The following is an 18480-nucleotide window of genomic DNA, read 5'->3' as shown; positions in this document are numbered from 1 at the left end:
AATTTGACAAACTATGCAAATAGGGTTATAAATAATAAAAAAATATTAATATATATATATATCACTTTAATTTATGAATTATCAATTTATCACTTTGTGATTATGTGAGCATATAGTAGCCACCGTGGCCCACCGACACCGAATCGCCGACTGTCGACTGGGTAACAAGCAAAAGCTATTATTATAGTATTTACCTATTATGTTTGTGTACGCGCGATGCCCGAGATTATTTTTATCGATAAACTTCTCGGAACAATCATATCTGACGGACAAAAAGGTCAGGTTACAGGTAGCTCGAAACCCGCGGGCCACAGCCTATACGTATATAGGTATACAATTTACAGGTTAAATATTAAAAAATATTTGTTGAAAGCCACCCTTTACACCTAGGGCGCTAGTGGTATGAAAAATAGTTTACATCACTCTCTCAGACCTACTGAACATAAACACAAAATTTCATGATGAATTAATATTTATTTTAAAAACTTAAAAATTTTAAATTGTTTATGTATAGACATTATAATATATTATACACATTAATATTATTATATGTATTTCTATTTTCTTATTTTCATTTATAATTATATAATTTATTACAACATATTAGAATAACAATATCAAAATCTATTTGTAACTAAATACATTTTAACAAATAATGAATTTTATTTTATTTATAAACACGTCAATCTAAAAAAAACTAAAAAAAAAAACAGTATATCATAATTATTTAAAAAAATATAAATTTGTTATAGGTAGGTACCTAACTATACTACTATAGTGAATTTCCGTTATATTTTTGTTAGCTATACGAAAATATAATAATATGTGTACAGCATTTTTAAATTTTTAAAATAAATATTAATTAGGTATATAAAATATTTTGTATTTTCTTCTTCAGACTTTTTGTCTGACTATAAAAAATAAATCCGGACTTATATGGTTCAACTTTTTATAATTTTTCGTCCGCGATTCGTGTTGTCTCTGTCTTACAAACATACAACATAGCAAAATTGCGTTCAGTAGAACTCATTAATATTAAGAGCATATAAACGCACTGTTTGTTTCTCTTTTTGGCCCATGCGCAACATAAGCAAAACGCATTTACATAGAATAATTTTTTTATGTTTTTGAGTAATCTTAGAGTAAAATCACCCATTACAAAAATGATAGAGAATAATATTTCTGAGGGTATGACATGCTCATTTGTCCTAATATTATCTCAAAACCATTTATACATTTAAATTAACATAATTTTTTTTTTTTTTTTGAAAGTCTAACTAAAACTACTCAAAAGTTATAAAAATAACGATTTTAGGTGAAAACTGAAAGTGTCTAATCTTTATTGCGTGTGGGTGTGTGAGAGAAAAAAAATATTGCGCCGACATCCTTTTAATATTAGAGTGAACTGACTATTGGTTATTATCAAAATTAAAAGTAAGAAATTTATAAGCGTTTGAGCATTGATATTTTTTCTTGATATGATCATTTTTAATTTGTAATATATTACACACTCTTATTTAATTAAAAATTAAAATATTAAACAAAAGAACCAAAATAATGTTCTTACTTTTAACTTTGATAATATGTCACTAATTCACTTTAATTTTAAAGCCAGCAACACATAATGGGTTTTACTGAACATAAAATTGATATGTTGTGTGTTTGTAAGAAAGATATAACACATGTGGGCGTGGCATCCTTTTTAGTAGTGTAGTTACATACATAATATGGGAATTTAATGATTTGATGGAACGCTAGGACTAGAGTTTTAGGATACACAGTTTATGTTGGATGGCTTGGCAAAACTCCAGAACTGGATTCCATAGGTCTATATGGGTTTAAGTAGGGTTCAATAAATTAATATTTTGTTAATAAGGTTTAAATGTCTCGAGAAAGAAAAAGGTAATAAAGTTTGAGAAATCTGTAAACAATAGATACCCTAAACAGGGAAAGTAATTGGTTGTGGTTTTGAGAAGTCTATGTCTAAGTGGCAGTCTAAGTAGATTTATTTATTGATAATTTTAATAAAAATACAAATGTAAGAATATTGGGCAACAAACGCTCCAAAAATTATAATAAATCAAAAATCAAAATACAATAATAAGAACATCGGTAATATTCAATAATTAATTAATAAAAATAAATAATAATACACATAATACATGAATTTGGTAATACAAATTAAATACTTATTACACTTAGAAAAATATATATATTTGTATACCTATAATATAAAACAATGTTTTATACAGATTTATATATACCAAGTAAATACAAAATGATATTCCTAATACAATTTAAATACAGATTAAGTTGAAAAAATATAACTATTGCACACAATATATTATTCCTCTTAAATTTTGTATTTTTCATCTTTTATGATAAAATAAATCTTTTCTTTCTCTTATAATTTAAGTACAGACTATTAAAACTATACAATAAAATTAGTATATAATATTATTGTATTTGTTATAAATAGCCGTAGAGATAGTAAAATTAATTTGCACTTTAAGATAAAAATTAAGATACATTTTGATTAATACATTAAGTAAAAACATACAATTGTTAAACTACAAACTGTATAGATGTTAAAATTTCTATAGTGAGTACTAATCAATATATTATTAATTTATTTGTATACAAAATAATTTAAATGTGTTATTTATATTGAAATATGTTTAAAACAAATGAGTATATCTGTTAATTATAATTATTAAATTTACAAAAATACTGATATGATATTATTAAAATTATTATTAAGCCATTAAAATTAACAAAAATAATATATGTGCTTAATATTGAAATGATTTTTGCTATACTATTATAAGGAACTTTAAAAATAAAAAATCTTGTTAACAACTATTTATGAAACTTGTTAAGTCTATCAAGAAATAATAATAATATAACAAAAATTAGTTTAATGATTACATTACTTTATTGATTTTAACAACTATAATTAGCAATATTATGTTTTAATATTACTTGTGTAAAGGATGAATTAAAATTTTTTTAAATGATTGCAATTTTGATATAATATGTGTGTGTGTATCTAGTTAAGTACTTTAGTATTAATTAATTAAATTAGTAATTTTTTTATATCGGATAGGAGTATAGTTTATAAAAAACAAAATAAATTGTATTATTTTTAAAATTTTGTACATCTGTTCATTTTTATTTAACATTATTAATAGAAAATGTATTATTATACAAATATATGTTTGTACATTTAGTATGTTTTTTTAAATAAATTCATATTCTCAAAATATATTTTATCTATAAGTATACTTATTTTTCATTAATGTTTGATTAAACAAATGTTAATGCTCAATTGTTTATTTTTCTAATAATAAAAAAAAAATATTAGACTATATTATTTAATACAAAAATAAAACATTAACAGTGATTACAAATATAAAATTATTTGATAATTTTTATAAGTGTGATTATTTATCAATTGCTTTGGACATTAACATGATATATTTATAATTCCAATAATAATAATGATAGTAATAATAATAATGATAATAATAATAATAATAATAATAATGGATGATGATGATAATACTAAGTAATAATGATGATCAACACAAAAATGACGTATACAGGAAGTACATTTAACATTTAAAAAATATATATACATCTATACTCTGTTCAACTTAAGAAACATACTCAGCGATCAAATTGTGCCCACCTCACGACATGACAGTCTACAGATGGTTGAATTAGTGTGAGTGTCAAAAAGGTGTTGCTTGACTGCTGCCTGACAAAAATTGGTTGTCGTCAAGTATGTTTATTAAATTGAACTGAATATATACCTATAATGGACGGATATTTGTTTGCAAACTTTACTTATTTGAAAATAATTATTTTAAATTGATAGAAATAATATGAATCAATTTTACAAAATACTTTATGGGTGATAGATTACAAGTATATTAATATACTAAATTGTTAATTATATGTAAATTATAAAATAGTGTGTAATAATATCACAAAACCAATCACTAAATGTACATAAATTGACATAAATAAATAATTTTTTTTAAAGAAATTATCATATTAGATCAGATTTAATAGATAAAAAATATATTTACTAAAAGGAATTTTGTCTATTTTCAGTCTACATATTTTGTGTAATATTGGAATGTTAAGATTATAACCAGATAATTTTTTTTTTTTTTTTTGAGATCAGAAGGAAATGAAAAATGTACGGAACAAGAGTATTTTAGTATTGTTGTCAATAGAAATGTAGTAATTTTGATTAATAAAATGGGTATTCATCTAGAAAAAAATTAATTAAAATGTTCAGTTTTAAATTGTCAACAATGTCAACCTAACCGAATATTCACAAGGAAACTTTTTTTATATTATTTGGATAATGAAATATTGTAGGTTACAGAAACTGAGTAGCATAGTGTACTATTAAATGAAGTGTCACTTTGAATAATGTTAGTATTAATTTTTTGAGTTTAACTATTTTATAAAACATATATACTAAACTACAACTATTAAACATTTGAAAACATGAAGTGGAAGACAAATGATCTAACATCAAAAATAAGACTAATTAATTATAATTTAATTTTTTTGGAATGATAATGTCCTATTAACTTAACAATAATACAGTATAAGCTCATTTCTTTTTTAGACACATAGTTAATGTTTTGAGAAAAAGTGACAAGTACCTTTTATGCCTATTGGTCTGTAGTACTAGTAGATTCATTAGCTACTTGTAAAGCTAAACCTGCAGTTAAATCTACCACTTCATCTTGGTCATCTTCTTCAGAGGTATTAACTGTGGTAGCAGCACTATGCGCTGATTGTTGTGATCCACTAGATAACTGTGACGTTCTTGATAAAGAACCTCGCCGGGGTGCTGACATTGTAGTTCGCTGATTAGCCGGTTTTACAGTAACAATCAGGTTATGACTATTGGCTACCATCATATCTGTTACCTATTAACATACATTAAATAATTAATATTAATACTATTAGAGTATAACAAGATCTATTGGTTGAAAAATAAAATGTTTGTTTCCAAAGAAAATAATTTTAAGGACAGGATTAAACCTTAATAAGTTATATGCGGGGTTTAATGATTGATAATTTTTCACAAATAATAATTTTAAGACATTAATTCTATATTTTCAATTAGTTTTTAAGGCAAAAGCAAACAAAAATTCTAAGTTGATAAATAAGCAACTATTTTTGAAACAGGCATAAACTATAATTTTTTACTATAAATCTATCTTTTAATTAATTTTAAATTACCTGGTCCAAAGTTTTACCGACCACTTCAATACCATTTACTTCTAAAACCTCATCATTGACAGCTAATAGTCCAGTACTTTCTGCCAACCCTCCTGGAACTAATCTGGAAATGAAAATACCAGGGACTTTTTCCACACCAGAAGGACTAACTCGCACACTTGTGCCATCTCTAATATAGAAACCTAATGGCCGTTCTGAACCATGTTTAAGTAGTCGAACTCGCCGACATGTGTCTGGAACTACGTCTACATCGATAATTGCAGACACCTAAAATCGAAATTATTAGATACAAATTTGAAAATTCTTAACATAACAAATAATTTATTTTACTTGTCGAAAATCCTGAGGGTTTGATATCCAAAGATGTTTTGCTTTGCTAGGTGTACCACCCAAAATTGATGATATTATGTTACGAGGCCTATATGTACCATATCCATTCAATTCTTCAAGACTTTCACCTGAAATTACAATAAATATTATTAGATTTGAATATAATTGATTAAAGATTTAACAGTAATTAAATTATTTAAAAATTAATATAGTCTGAGCAGTCTATTGGACCATCAACAAACAGTTAGTATAGTATTTCATGATAAATTTATAATTGGATTTGTTGATTTACCTATTTTCTTGGTGAATAACAACCCCTTATCATTTTTTACTCTACCACCAACTATCTTAAGCTACTCTATACCGTTTGATATGCCTCGTTAATGAAGACACTAACTTTGAATAACTTTGAAATACTTATGTTAATTATATACAACTTTTTACTTAGTTTTATATAAATAAAAAATATTTCATGCTATGAAAACACTATGATTAATAAACCTTTATTTACAAAATATTTATTAGCAGTAAGTTCTTATATACTACCTATATTATAAGTTTATATATTTATTTTAACCAAATTTATAATACAATCAATATATCATGGAAAACCCTTTCTAACTAATTGATGTATATTAACTGTAAAATTGTTAGACATCAAAATAGACTTTAATTATATAACTATTTTTTCTATATAAATATAAATTATAATACGTAATATTTACTGGAAAAATTTTGATTGATTTATGATAAATTAAAAAGACGGATACATAATTTTATACAAAATTTTTGAAAAATTATCTTAAATACAGCATTATTCAGATAATTGTCACAATATTATCATTTGAGATATAATGGTTCATTAAATTTCAAAGCTATAATTGATATCAATGGTACGTTAAAGGAACAAAGTAAAGATATTCCATACCTATTATATTGTTATTAAGGCATACAATAATATTTAAACTATTATATTTTTACTACTTTTACCTTAACTCCTCACATTAAATATTTTTAACTGATAAAATATAATTTTTCATGTGTCATAATTTATAATAAATTTATAAGTAATCATGACAAATTCATATGTAATTTTTATTTAATTGCTCATGTACTAATAAGCTATTAAAAAAAAATAACTTTTTTTAATAATAAAAAAAACAATATAATGTATTAGTTAATTATAAGTAATTGCAAAATATATTCTAAGCATATGTTATTATACATAAATTTAAAATTTGTTTACAGAATACATATGTTATTTACTATACACTTATTTAAAACGCTATATTAACTTATAAGTTAATAAAACAATAATAGTTAATAGTTAGTAATATTATAATAATTATTATTATACTTATATAGGTATTCTAGATGGTGTTTTTAGGCAAAAATGTGCTCAACCTACTTTATAACTTACAGAGAAATATATTACCAATTCCAATATAAATGTATATAATAAATTATCCTTCAAAAAATATAGGCTAACAGTCTTTACTCAGTCGTTTCTTATCGTACATAAAGATTTAAAATTGAAATCAAATTTAACACATTGATTAAAGCAGTAGTGTAGCAGAGGCAGTTCAATCATGCATACTATATTTTTAGGAGTTCACAGTACTGTTTTAGTGACAAAAAGTATCATTTCTATTATTTTATGGACGAAATTTTTTTTTGCCTCTGGGCACTTTTCTGTGTCAAAAAAGCAGCTTTTATGCTCCGCTGGATTAGTGACCTACACCTACTAACTCAGTAAAAGGGTATTATATTTTTAAAAGTTGACGACAACGGTAATGCATCTATGTAAATATGTTCATAATCTTTTATAGTTTTACTAGGTTTAACATCAAACAGAATAACAGTAAAATTGTAATATAACTTTTAAATAAAGACAGCAGTTATCAATGTGTGCGTCGCATCTCGCCGTAGAATTTTATACACATGGTATGGATCAATTTTAAAATCCTGCGATGGTGGCGACGGAAATGATTACAATTGTAATTTTATATTACTGATTTAAATTATACATTAATGTCAATATATCCAGTTCTGAGTTCAGCTAATAAACCTAACCTGGGACTTAACCCTCAGTTTTTCTATTGACATTTTAACAGTGTCATCTTTTATTCCCCCGTGTACATACTATACTTGATTATTAAAATTGTATTGTTTTTTTTTGCAAATATTACAAACAAACATAGCCGAAAAAAACCTAAATATTTGGGCAGACTTCAATCCCCCTTTTGTATTATTTTAGTTAGTAGTTAGTTTTATTTATTTATAGGTTAAAACCCAATTATATGAAATTATTAATTTTCTTTATAGAAAATGTGAATATAGAATAATTACTAACTTTTGAAATAGAGATAGACATAGCCTCTAGTTATATTATGTAAACATAATACCCTCTTTTAATCTTATCCAAAAACTAGGAAATTCAAACATATACAAAAAATACCCCATCTCTCCTTATCAGAAAAAATTAATAATTTTTACAATAAACAGTATACTAATAGTTTAGGTACTTCATATCGTGTATTCTTCAGAATATATGATTTATAACAACTTCAATCTATGATTTAAATTTATGTAAAATACAATGGTAATAAAAATGAGTATATATTATTATATACCCAATGGTAATATAAATACGAATAATAAAATCGAAAATATAAAATAATAATCACCGAGTCATTACTCATTATCATTATTATATTTGTATTGACAGTATGAGTATTGAGTATTTACTAGTTTATATTGGCTACAGAAAATTAGTAACTAGGTATTATTAGTTATAACTTATAAGTTATAACAAAAATAATTCTTTTATATTTTAAATAATACTTAGGTTTGGATGGACGAATAAAACATCTTGGAATAGATTTTTGATACCTGAATTTACAAAAGTTAAATAATATTTTTAAAAAAAAATAAATTTTTTCAAATGTAAAAACACATTTTTAATGCGACGGTATCTTATTATAAACAATCATATACTTCTAGATACGCTGACTATTTATAAGCTGTTAATAGATACCATATTATAGTTTATGAAACACATGACAAATTGACATTTGACAACAGGCTGCATCTGACATCTATAGATTATCATTCATAGAATAATACATTTATTCATTATTTTTCGAAATCATTATCAATTAAGTTATATAAACTTAAGTCCCAATATAATAAAACCTAAACCCTTGTTATAAACTTAAAATTAATAATTAAATATAACAATTACCGGTACCTAAGCAGTGGGCGAAATAAAAAAAATTAGCGCTGAGCTGGTGTAAAAAAAAAAATTGTTATACACCTATTGTCTGTTACAATCAGTGGCGTAACTGAGGGTCCACAGACCCCCGCGTTGCGGGGGGGGGGGGACACAGTGATTTGGGGCCTTTGGTTAAAGTAAATTTAATTTCCCGTGAAAAAAAATTGAATAATTGTTTTTCAAATTATATTAGAGTTGACCTATGCGCAGTTTAGATATAAACATGTTAGTTGACAAATTTGCCCAAAAAAAAAGCTAGAAGATCGCAGAAATTTAAATAAAATAATTCAGTAAAATGTAGTTATTTATAAATTAAGTAATAATTGTATAATATTAAATGTATATTGTTATTTTTTATAATATCATAACAATATTTTAGGGTCCATTTTTTATTTTTGCCAGTGGGCCCAAAATTTTTTGTTACGCCACTGGTTATAATACATTTAAGTACATAAAAGATTACAAGGACGCCCCAAGTTGAGATAGAAATATCAAGTAATAATAGTCTTGAAGCATCAAACAGAACCGGACACAGATTTCCTAATCTTGAGTGATAGAGGGAACTATGTTTGTGAGTATGTTTTTTAAGTTTGTTAACTGTTAGAAGAAGAATATGAATTAAGCGCACCTATAATATAGTATCAGTTACTTTAATCGACAAACAAACACAAAACGACTTTTAGGAAGGAGTTCGATGCGCGTTTAATTTATCACAGGCATGAGTCAATATAAAATGGAATATATATGATTGTACGAATAAAGAAAATACCGAAAATATAGACGTACCCAATAATAAGGATTGTATTAACTGCAGACGAAAAAACGTTAAGTGCAATGTTACAAGAAAACACTGCCTATAAATACCATGGTGGCAAAAGATTCATTTCCCGGGCTAAACAATTTAAATTAAATAAAAACTATACTATAGTAAAAATAAAGACAAAATATAGGAGTAAAGTTTTATCTTGTTTATGTTTTACTATTGTAAAATGTTAATATTCTTCCAAAAAATGTCTATAAAATCACCAAACTGTCCAAGTTTTTTGAAGCAGTCGGTGTAAACTGTAAAGGTATAAACGTATTGAAAGATATATACAATGGGCAAAACAGTCGTTATTGCAATATATTGCATCGCGAGACTCCAGATATTGTTTATATATTTTTATGGAAGTGCTTATGATATGCACGTTTTACATCTAAATTATATACGATTACGATAGCTGTTTACAGCTTTACAAGACCCGTGTAATGGACAATGGCCTGCAATGAGACGAATATACAAATACGTCAGTTGTCAATTTACGAGGAGGCCGAAACCAGGGACTGGTGTGTGTTGACGTATTATATAAAACACACATGATGCAGCAATATAATAAAATGACAAAAAACTGATCTTGAACTTAAAAGTCGATCACAGTTCCTTCCCTAGCATCCTTGTGCGATTAGTTAGAAAAAAGACAGAATGTATGTGATGCAACACAATATCGTATAATAATAAAGGCAATAGGCTTGTTTCAGTGTGTTTGGGACATGAGTATATGACTCACTGCAGTGATCACCAGTCACCACGGTTCATTATCGCCAGACGCCCAGACTGTCGCCGTATAAAAAACTAACCATACGTAATGGCAAGTTCCGTTTGTATTTCTCGACGGTCAATATTTCCGATGACACTGCATAAGGGAAAAAAAATACATTCCACCAAATGACTAGGAAACAAAACCAGTTTCTCCGTGGGAAATTCCCTTGAATCTAAACTGTCAAATGTTAGTTTTTCCTTTATTCTTAATTACTACCCGTAGTTCCACATCAATTAAAATTCTTCACAGACAGCTAAATAATTACAGAGCATTGCCATACCAAACACAGTTCTCGGCGCCTTGGATAGATACATGAATAAAATAAATACCTAATATAAATTTTTCATATTTTGTAAGTTGATATCATCAATAATTAAGAATAATGTTATTTTAAAAGAAATATGATTGTAAAAATTGATATAGTAGTCATGATATTAAACAAACTATATAATATAAATAATCAAAATTTAAATTGTATATTGTATATAGATGATAAATATTTTAATATAATCTCTAGCTCAAATAATAATAAATAAAACTAAATAATATACAATTTTTCTTTAGTGTTTATAATAATGTTTACATAATCTAATATAATATATCATACAATAGTACAATATCTATATACAGAGATTATGAGCACAATAAAAATAATTGTTTGTATTCATCAGAAAAAAAACTATCATTTTTTATTCAGACGCCAAACCCACACATTTGTTTAAACTCATAAGAAACAGCTTACTAGGAACAAATTTGTGCATAATATAATATATTATAAGGTATAATATAATATTACTATTCAATATTCACCTCAGATAACTTAGACTGATAAAAATGCAAATGACACACTATTTTCACTTAACAACTTTTTTCTTGATGTGGTTAAAACCATAAAAGGAATATTACAATATACTGATGGTTACAACTAATAAAATAAAATATCACAATTCAAAATTTAGAAAGTTATTTGCAATGAAATTAAATTTCTTTTATGGCTAATGATAAAAATATTAAATTAATTGTTTATGTTCATATTAAATACATATTTAAAAATCTAAAAATTAAATTAAATGTAGGTTCTAACAATTAATTACAAACATAAATTCAGAACATCGATAACTAATAATTATATCAAAATTCTAAGAAAGAAGGTACATTTTATAAAGGTGATTTTAATTCTATGGATAAGAAATATTTGATTCTGAGCTCTGCAATGTATTAATTATACAATGATGTATTTAATTTTGTCATAATTATTTTATAGAGTAGAAAAAATATTTTAATTTTTAACGTCAAAGATGGTTTAGTGTTTACAGTGGAAAATTGGATATAAAGATAGTATTGTGATGACTGATGAATCAAGTGAAAAATTTCCAGTACTGTTACAAAAAAAATGTAAAAACTATCAAGAAAAAAAAACAGTTATTTTAACACGAAACTAGTTTTTGACAAAATAATGTTTATTTATTGTGAGTTATAAATGTATGTATTCACAGATTTGAAATTAGAATTGTTATTTTCTTTTTCAGTCTTATTTCAATTTATATTGATAGTATTTTTATTAAAAGTTTAATAAGCTTAAAAATTAAAACAAGTTTCTTTTTTTTTAATAAGTATTAAAATTAATCTAAATCATAATTTGAAAATTATTTTATAGTTAAAAATTCAAAAAACATTTAATTCCAATACTTTGGGCTTGGAAATATAATACTAGATTTTCTATTCTTTCAAGAGTTATTATAAAAATTTAAAAAAATATAGAATATAACCAGATAACTTTTTATAAGTGTTTTGGTTTTAATAGGGTTAGGAGTTATTACTAATAAATGTATTATTATTACAAATACACAATCTATATAATCCTATAAGATATAGTTAGATTTGCTTTTATTCTAAGTAAAAACCTTAATACAATCAACATACTCAATATATTGTATTTTAAGCTAAATGAAAAATATTGTATAACAATCATTGTGTTTGGATTTTTTACAAGAAATTAATAAGAACTCCGCCCCAACACCTGCCAACTTATTTCAATAGTTCTCAGAACAATGAAGTTACTTGCTCATGAATTATTGTTTATTCTAAGACAATGGAGATTAAAAAGCATGAATACAGCTATACGGGTACCATTTAGATGAAATGTTTTGGTTATTGAAATACAATACTCCTGAGTATGTAGATCAATAGATCATAAAAGACAACTTTTTATTTTTTAACAATATAAATTGTTCTATGATTTAAGATACACATATGAAAATTAAGTAATTAATAATGCCAATATTATAAAATATTCAATAATTAAATGTTTAAACAAAATAATAAAAATAATCACCAATTAGGTAAATTGATTTATTGTAATTTATAATTAACAAAATTTAATTTTAATTTTTAATTAAAAATATTTTCTTAGATGTCATATGAAATAGAATAACAGATTACAAATAAATGAACAAATTTATTTACAAACAAATTAATTACACATAATATATTGTAACTACTATAAGTCTAATAATAGTATTTTTAAACGCCCTATTAAAAAACAAATTAAAATTTCAACAAAGTTCCCTCAACTATAAAAATTTCACAAACCATTTCATCTTGAGTAAATATTAATTGTACATTTTATGTTTCTTGATTATACAATACTGTAGTAGGTACTGAGGCAGTACACATTTATTTTTATTTTATCACATTCTTATATAAATTTATGATATTGCATTTAAAAATGTTTAATATTTTCTAAAACATTGTATTAGTAAAAATAAAATAGTCATAATATTTCATAAAAAGGATAACCTAAAATATTAATATTTAAATTATTTCCTCTTAATTTGTAATTCTTATGAAGGTGGGATTTTTTACAGACTTCATCGTTAAAGGTGTTTTCTACTTAATGTCAGAACGTGTACAGTAGAATCCTTTTAATTGGAACACATTGGGGGTGACCTATTTGTCCCCATTATCAGACTGTTCCGATTAACCGAATAACTAATAAACTGATACATTTGTTCGGGACTATGCCAATCTGTCTCTATTAAGCGGTGTCCCAAATAAGAGGATTCTACTGTTTATTATTTACTTTAGTAATTTATTCTTTACAGAATGCAAGAATTATTTTACATTCTGTCTTGTCTCATGTAAATCTTTTAAATGTATTCTAAAAATGTAAGTTTATAAAGTCAAATAAATAAGCAAAATAATCAGTTTTAATGTGTATAATAAATTAATCTATAGTTCACACTAGGTAATCAATATTTGTACATCAAGTCATAAAAAAATACAAACTTAATCATATTTACCCAGATATCATGGAATCTTTAAACATTATATTGACTGAGCTAAACATGGATGAACAACATGCTTCCATACTTAGAGAAATATTTTGAAAGATATGAAACAATTATTTTTAATATTCTATTGATGTATAAAATATTGTCAATAATTAATTTAAGATCTCAATAAATATAATCATTAGAAGATAAAGGTAATATTGAAGATTGGTTGATTTGATAAAAACAGCATTGGGAAATAATGAGAAATTCTATGACAACTTTGATAATAAAGCTTATTCTAAAGTATAACAATGGAATGTGATGCTAGAATTTATATGTAAACAAATAAGCAAGAAAAGTAAAAAGTTTAATAATGAATTAAATCAAGATCAGTTGTCTTTCAAAAAGAAATTATTGTTTTAAAATGCAAGTTATTTTTAAGTATTGACTCTGATATCACACAATTAACAAGATTTGTAAATTTTGGTGTAATATTAAATAACAAGACAAGAACAAACGTAATAAATTTGGCTGATGAATTTTTAAAATTTTGTATGTTTTTCATTAAAATTTTCTTGTTGTTTTTGAAATAACTAAATTATTAAAAATTGAAAATAATAATTTAATTACTAGTTTTTCAGGTTTATTAATGGTATTCTACTTATATTTTTACATTACTAGTAAGTAACTGTAGGTAATAAAAAACACATTCTCAAAACTTAAATTAATTAAAAATTATCTAAGAAACACTTTATCTCAAATATAGGCCAAGAAAATTTGCAATAATTTTAATAAAAAATAACTATGTTAAAAAGTTAGCATGGATTGTAATTTGCATTAAATCAAAGCAGGAAAACATTAAATTAAATTAATTAATTTATATTCATAATTCATTAAGATATAAATATAAATAAATATATATATAAATTTATTTGTTCTATGAATGCAAATGAACAGACTAATGTTTAAAAAATTAAATTATAGATATGCCCTATATTTGCAGTAAAATTATAACCACAGGAATCATAGAAATATTTCCCATCACAGTAATCTTAATAATCTTCCACAATTATTTTCAACGATACAATATATATAATATAATACTTAAAAATATTAAGTTAAAGTAAACACATGATGTTTTAAAATTTTTTTTAAATCTTACCTTTGCGTTGTACGATTATCCTTAATAATGGTTTGGCTGTTAAAACCGCTCGTCCTAAATTATCGTCATTGTTGATTGGTAATAGATCACCATCCTTAGGGTCCGTATATGACAGTACAAAAGGCACCTCAATCAACTTGTGTAGACGTTCAATGAGAATTCTAAAATGTTCATAAGTGCCAACGTCTGTTTTGGGTAACGAGATACGACGGAACTCGGCGTCAAACTGTAAAATAACATGTAACGTGTAGCATTTGTAAACTAACTGATCATTCCCGGTATCACGTACTTTGCTTTTTATTTCCAATTTAGCCATCATCGGAAGATCTCGTTCCATCTGAATGTCAACTTCTAAGTGACGGTGTCATTATATCACCACCTCCTCATCGGCCGTTGGAAACAGCTCGGAGGTTTAAATACACCTGTTGCACAATGTCATTGCTTGTCCACTTTGGGGCGTAAAAAAAAAAAAGGCGTAACAAATATCACTCGAAGGGATACAATATCAGTGGTACTAGGCAGCTACTACTACTTACTAGGAAGTCAGCAAAAGCACTGTCTAGATAAATTGCGGCGGACTAAACTCGGCTTGTTGAAAGAAATAAAAACACGTAATTACGTAAAACGCTGTGGCTAGGCAGCAACACGGAGCGGAATGATAACAGCCGACTTAACAGTGCATTTTCAGAAGAAGTTGTTAAACTCCCGCCGGTTATTATTTCGTCCGGTTTACAGGGCTTATCACTGGGTATATCAACTACTATCAAATACTTTAAATACTCTGAATCTCTGATACTCGATAGTACTAGCACCACCAGTCTACTATATTTTACTACGAAAAAACGTTTTTACAAAGTTATGACTTCAGTAGTTCGGTTTTAACTTTCAGAACTTATAAAGTATACAGCACATTTTTTAAATAATAATTGTGCTAAAATGTCTGTTAAATTGATTGGCAGAACCACAAATTTGTATGGAAAGACGCTCTGGGAAATTTTAGGCAATCTAAGAACCACGGGTGTTGGTCGTCTGGTAACTAGGAACTCTTATGATAGATATGAAGAACCTAGCTTTTTTAAAGTTTTATCCGTCGAACCTACCGCACAAATAGTAAGTTATCATCGCAACTTTCAGCTGAAAATCACTTGATATGCACTTTGTTACAGGAAGACAAAGCAAGGAAAATAATAGTTCATGCCGAGAAAATATTCCGGGGTAAACGTTACAAAGAACCTGTTGAAATATACAGTGTTTCATACAAACCCGATTATCGTTTAATACCCAAAGATGAGGAACAGTTGTGGTGGGAACGATTAGCTAATTGTAAGCCACGAGAGAAGTTTGTACCTGGATCCATAGAGTTGCCACCTCTCATGAGAGTTAGTATAATTATACCATTTGAATTCAAGGGCACTCGCAGAGAGATGGCCCCCTTTCGCTATTTTAGTTAAGAGGACGTCTCGCCCACATATGTTATCTCCGTCTTACACACGTACAACATAGTAAATTTTTGTTCATCAGTTTCAATAGTGTGCTTTTAGTTTAAATATTAGAGTGAATTTACCTATTATCAAACTCTTAGGCAAGAACATTATCTGTGTTTTCTCGTAGGTTTTTTATGATGTTTTAATTTTTAGGTGAGTATGAAATTATTAAATATTTGAAAATGTTCATAATTCACTTAACAGATAATGTTCTTGCCTATAAGTTTGATAATAGATCAATTCACTCTAATATTAAAACATAAAGCACACTATTGAAACTGGTGAATAATAATTTACCATGTTGTATGTATATTAGCTGGAGATAACACATGCGTGTGAAACGTCCACTTAATATTAAATATTAATTGTTTTATTGTCTATATGACTTAAGTATTAATACTTTTGATTTTACCCCCCCCCCCCCAGTTTATATTTCTGCGGACGTCCTTGTTTGAATTTTATAACATTGTACATTTTGTTTTATAGTTGGTATTAGAACGAGACAACAAAGACTCTAATATTAAATTGCCATTAAAAATACGAGGTGGACGAGATAATGTTGCTCAAACAGACACCACAAAAATTGCATCATACAGCCCTGATTTTTTCAAAAATCAACAAAGTAGTTAATATTTATTATGCATTGTATTTATTATTATACATTATTTTTTCTCATAAATATTAGAAGGATTTGTTTTTAATTTCTTTGTATTTATTTCTAATACCTATTAATTTAACAGCATACAATTTTGTATTAATAATTCTAATTTTTAACTTTCAATTCTTGATGTGTGGAACTCTTGGATCATCTGGTCGATAAACTGAAAAATAAATAATGAATTAATAGCATACATAGCAAATATAGGTTAAATAAAATGGGATTTTTTTTTCTTAGAGTCATCTTCACATAACATAGTCATTAATTAATAAAAAAAATAATTATATTTATATTTATCTACTGTAAATAGCTGTGGTAATATTACAGAAAACTTAAATCCAATTAAAAAATATCCATAATTGCATTAAAAATAAATTATAAATACGTTTGTACTAGTATAAAATGAATTTGTAGCTTCCTTAACAATTAGTTCCACACAATTAAGGTCAAAAATAAGATCCCAATCCCAAAATTTGGACATGGAAAACAATAAGAGTATAAAAGTCAGGAAAAATTCTCAGATGTTCTACTTGAGAAGAAAGATGAACAAAGAATTATTATGTAATTTAGGGTTCAGAATAAATTATCAATGAGGAGAACATTCTCCTTTCTATACATATAGAAGATAACTATTATAAACCTATAGAAATGGTTTAGATTATCAATAATTGTAAAAAAATAAGTTAAACTTATTGAGTACAATACTAAGCGTACAGATTAGTATTTATTGTACTTACGGGTATATTTTAATTTATATTTCCTGTTGTTTCCATCATTTTGGTCATATCTATAAGTATGGTACACAATTAGTCCTAATCCGACAATGCAGAATGGTGAACAAATTGTAATCAATGGCATTTCATGCATGGCTTGTCGGAAAATGCCCTTGACTATATAAAAAATAATTAATTAATATTAGACAGTTTTTATTAGTTAAAATACTTACGCCCCGATCCATATTTTGCTGGATTGAGAATTGTTTCGGTTTTCATTTTGATGTTTCAAAGAAAAAATACAATTTAAATAAAAAATAATTTTTATGAAATCACAAATTATTTTCCTAAATTAATTCTTATTTCTTATCAAATTATGACTGTGAAAGTATGAAGCATGAAGTTGGCAACAACCTTGTGTTGTGCACTTATAGTTGCATTTACGCCAGATAATCGGACGCATAAAAAAGTCCATGAATTTTGATAGGGAATAGGGATAACACAGTCGTCACTTCGCCAGGCACACAAAACCTTGAGGCACACAGCTGCTGCAGCTGGCTGCGCCGGCGAACGGTCACATAGATCCCTTGACAGCTAGATCCCAGTGACTAACTGACGCAAGAGGATCCAATTGACGCGAGATTAAAATGACGCATGAGTCTCTCGAACGGCAGACTCCCGAATAAATTTAAATGTCTGGCTATTAATAATATTACAATATAATAATGTAGTA

At 26.1% G+C, this 18480-nt stretch overlaps 3 protein-coding genes across 4 annotated transcripts; 1 reads left to right on the top strand and 2 right to left on the bottom strand.

Annotated features, from left to right (window-relative positions):
- Positions 1-753: 753 nt before the first annotated feature.
- Positions 754-15555, bottom strand: LOC132928345 (partitioning defective protein 6). Of its 2 annotated transcripts, XM_060992944.1 has the most exons (6): positions 15429-15555; positions 15182-15341; positions 14893-15118; positions 5602-5729; positions 5272-5538; positions 754-4955 (listed from the first exon to the last, which is right to left on the bottom strand). In XM_060992944.1, exons 2-6 carry the CDS (start codon positions 15227-15229, stop codon positions 4695-4697), a joined length of 930 nt encoding a protein of 309 aa, XP_060848927.1. In that variant the 5' UTR covers positions 15230-15341; positions 15429-15555; the 3' UTR covers positions 754-4694. The 2 variants fall into 2 exon arrangements, with proteins under 2 accessions (XP_060848927.1, XP_060848924.1); XM_060992941.1 differs by having other exon boundaries at positions 15182-15520.
- Positions 15556-15680: 125 nt separating this feature from the next.
- LOC132928346 (uncharacterized) lies at positions 15681-17077 on the top strand. The gene is made up of 3 exons (XM_060992945.1): positions 15681-16002; positions 16059-16271; positions 16863-17077. Exons 1-3 carry the CDS (start codon positions 15829-15831, stop codon positions 17004-17006), a joined length of 531 nt encoding a protein of 176 aa, XP_060848928.1. The 5' UTR covers positions 15681-15828; the 3' UTR covers positions 17007-17077.
- LOC132928347 (uncharacterized) lies at positions 17003-18182 on the bottom strand. Its single transcript, XM_060992946.1, has 3 exons — positions 17981-18182; positions 17772-17924; positions 17003-17197 (listed from the first exon to the last, which is right to left on the bottom strand). The coding sequence occupies exons 1-3, from the start codon at positions 18024-18026 to the stop codon at positions 17154-17156; spliced, it is 243 nt and encodes an 80-aa protein (XP_060848929.1). The 5' UTR covers positions 18027-18182; the 3' UTR covers positions 17003-17153.
- Between the last annotated feature and the right edge of the window lie 298 nt (positions 18183-18480).

The sequence above is a fragment of the Rhopalosiphum padi genome, chromosome 4, assembly GCF_020882245.1.
Source record: "Rhopalosiphum padi isolate XX-2018 chromosome 4, ASM2088224v1, whole genome shotgun sequence".
Lineage (NCBI taxonomy): Eukaryota > Metazoa > Arthropoda > Insecta > Hemiptera > Aphididae > Rhopalosiphum > Rhopalosiphum padi.
The sequence above is the reverse complement of the archived record's forward strand: the minus strand, read 5'-3'. Positions and strand labels throughout refer to the sequence as shown.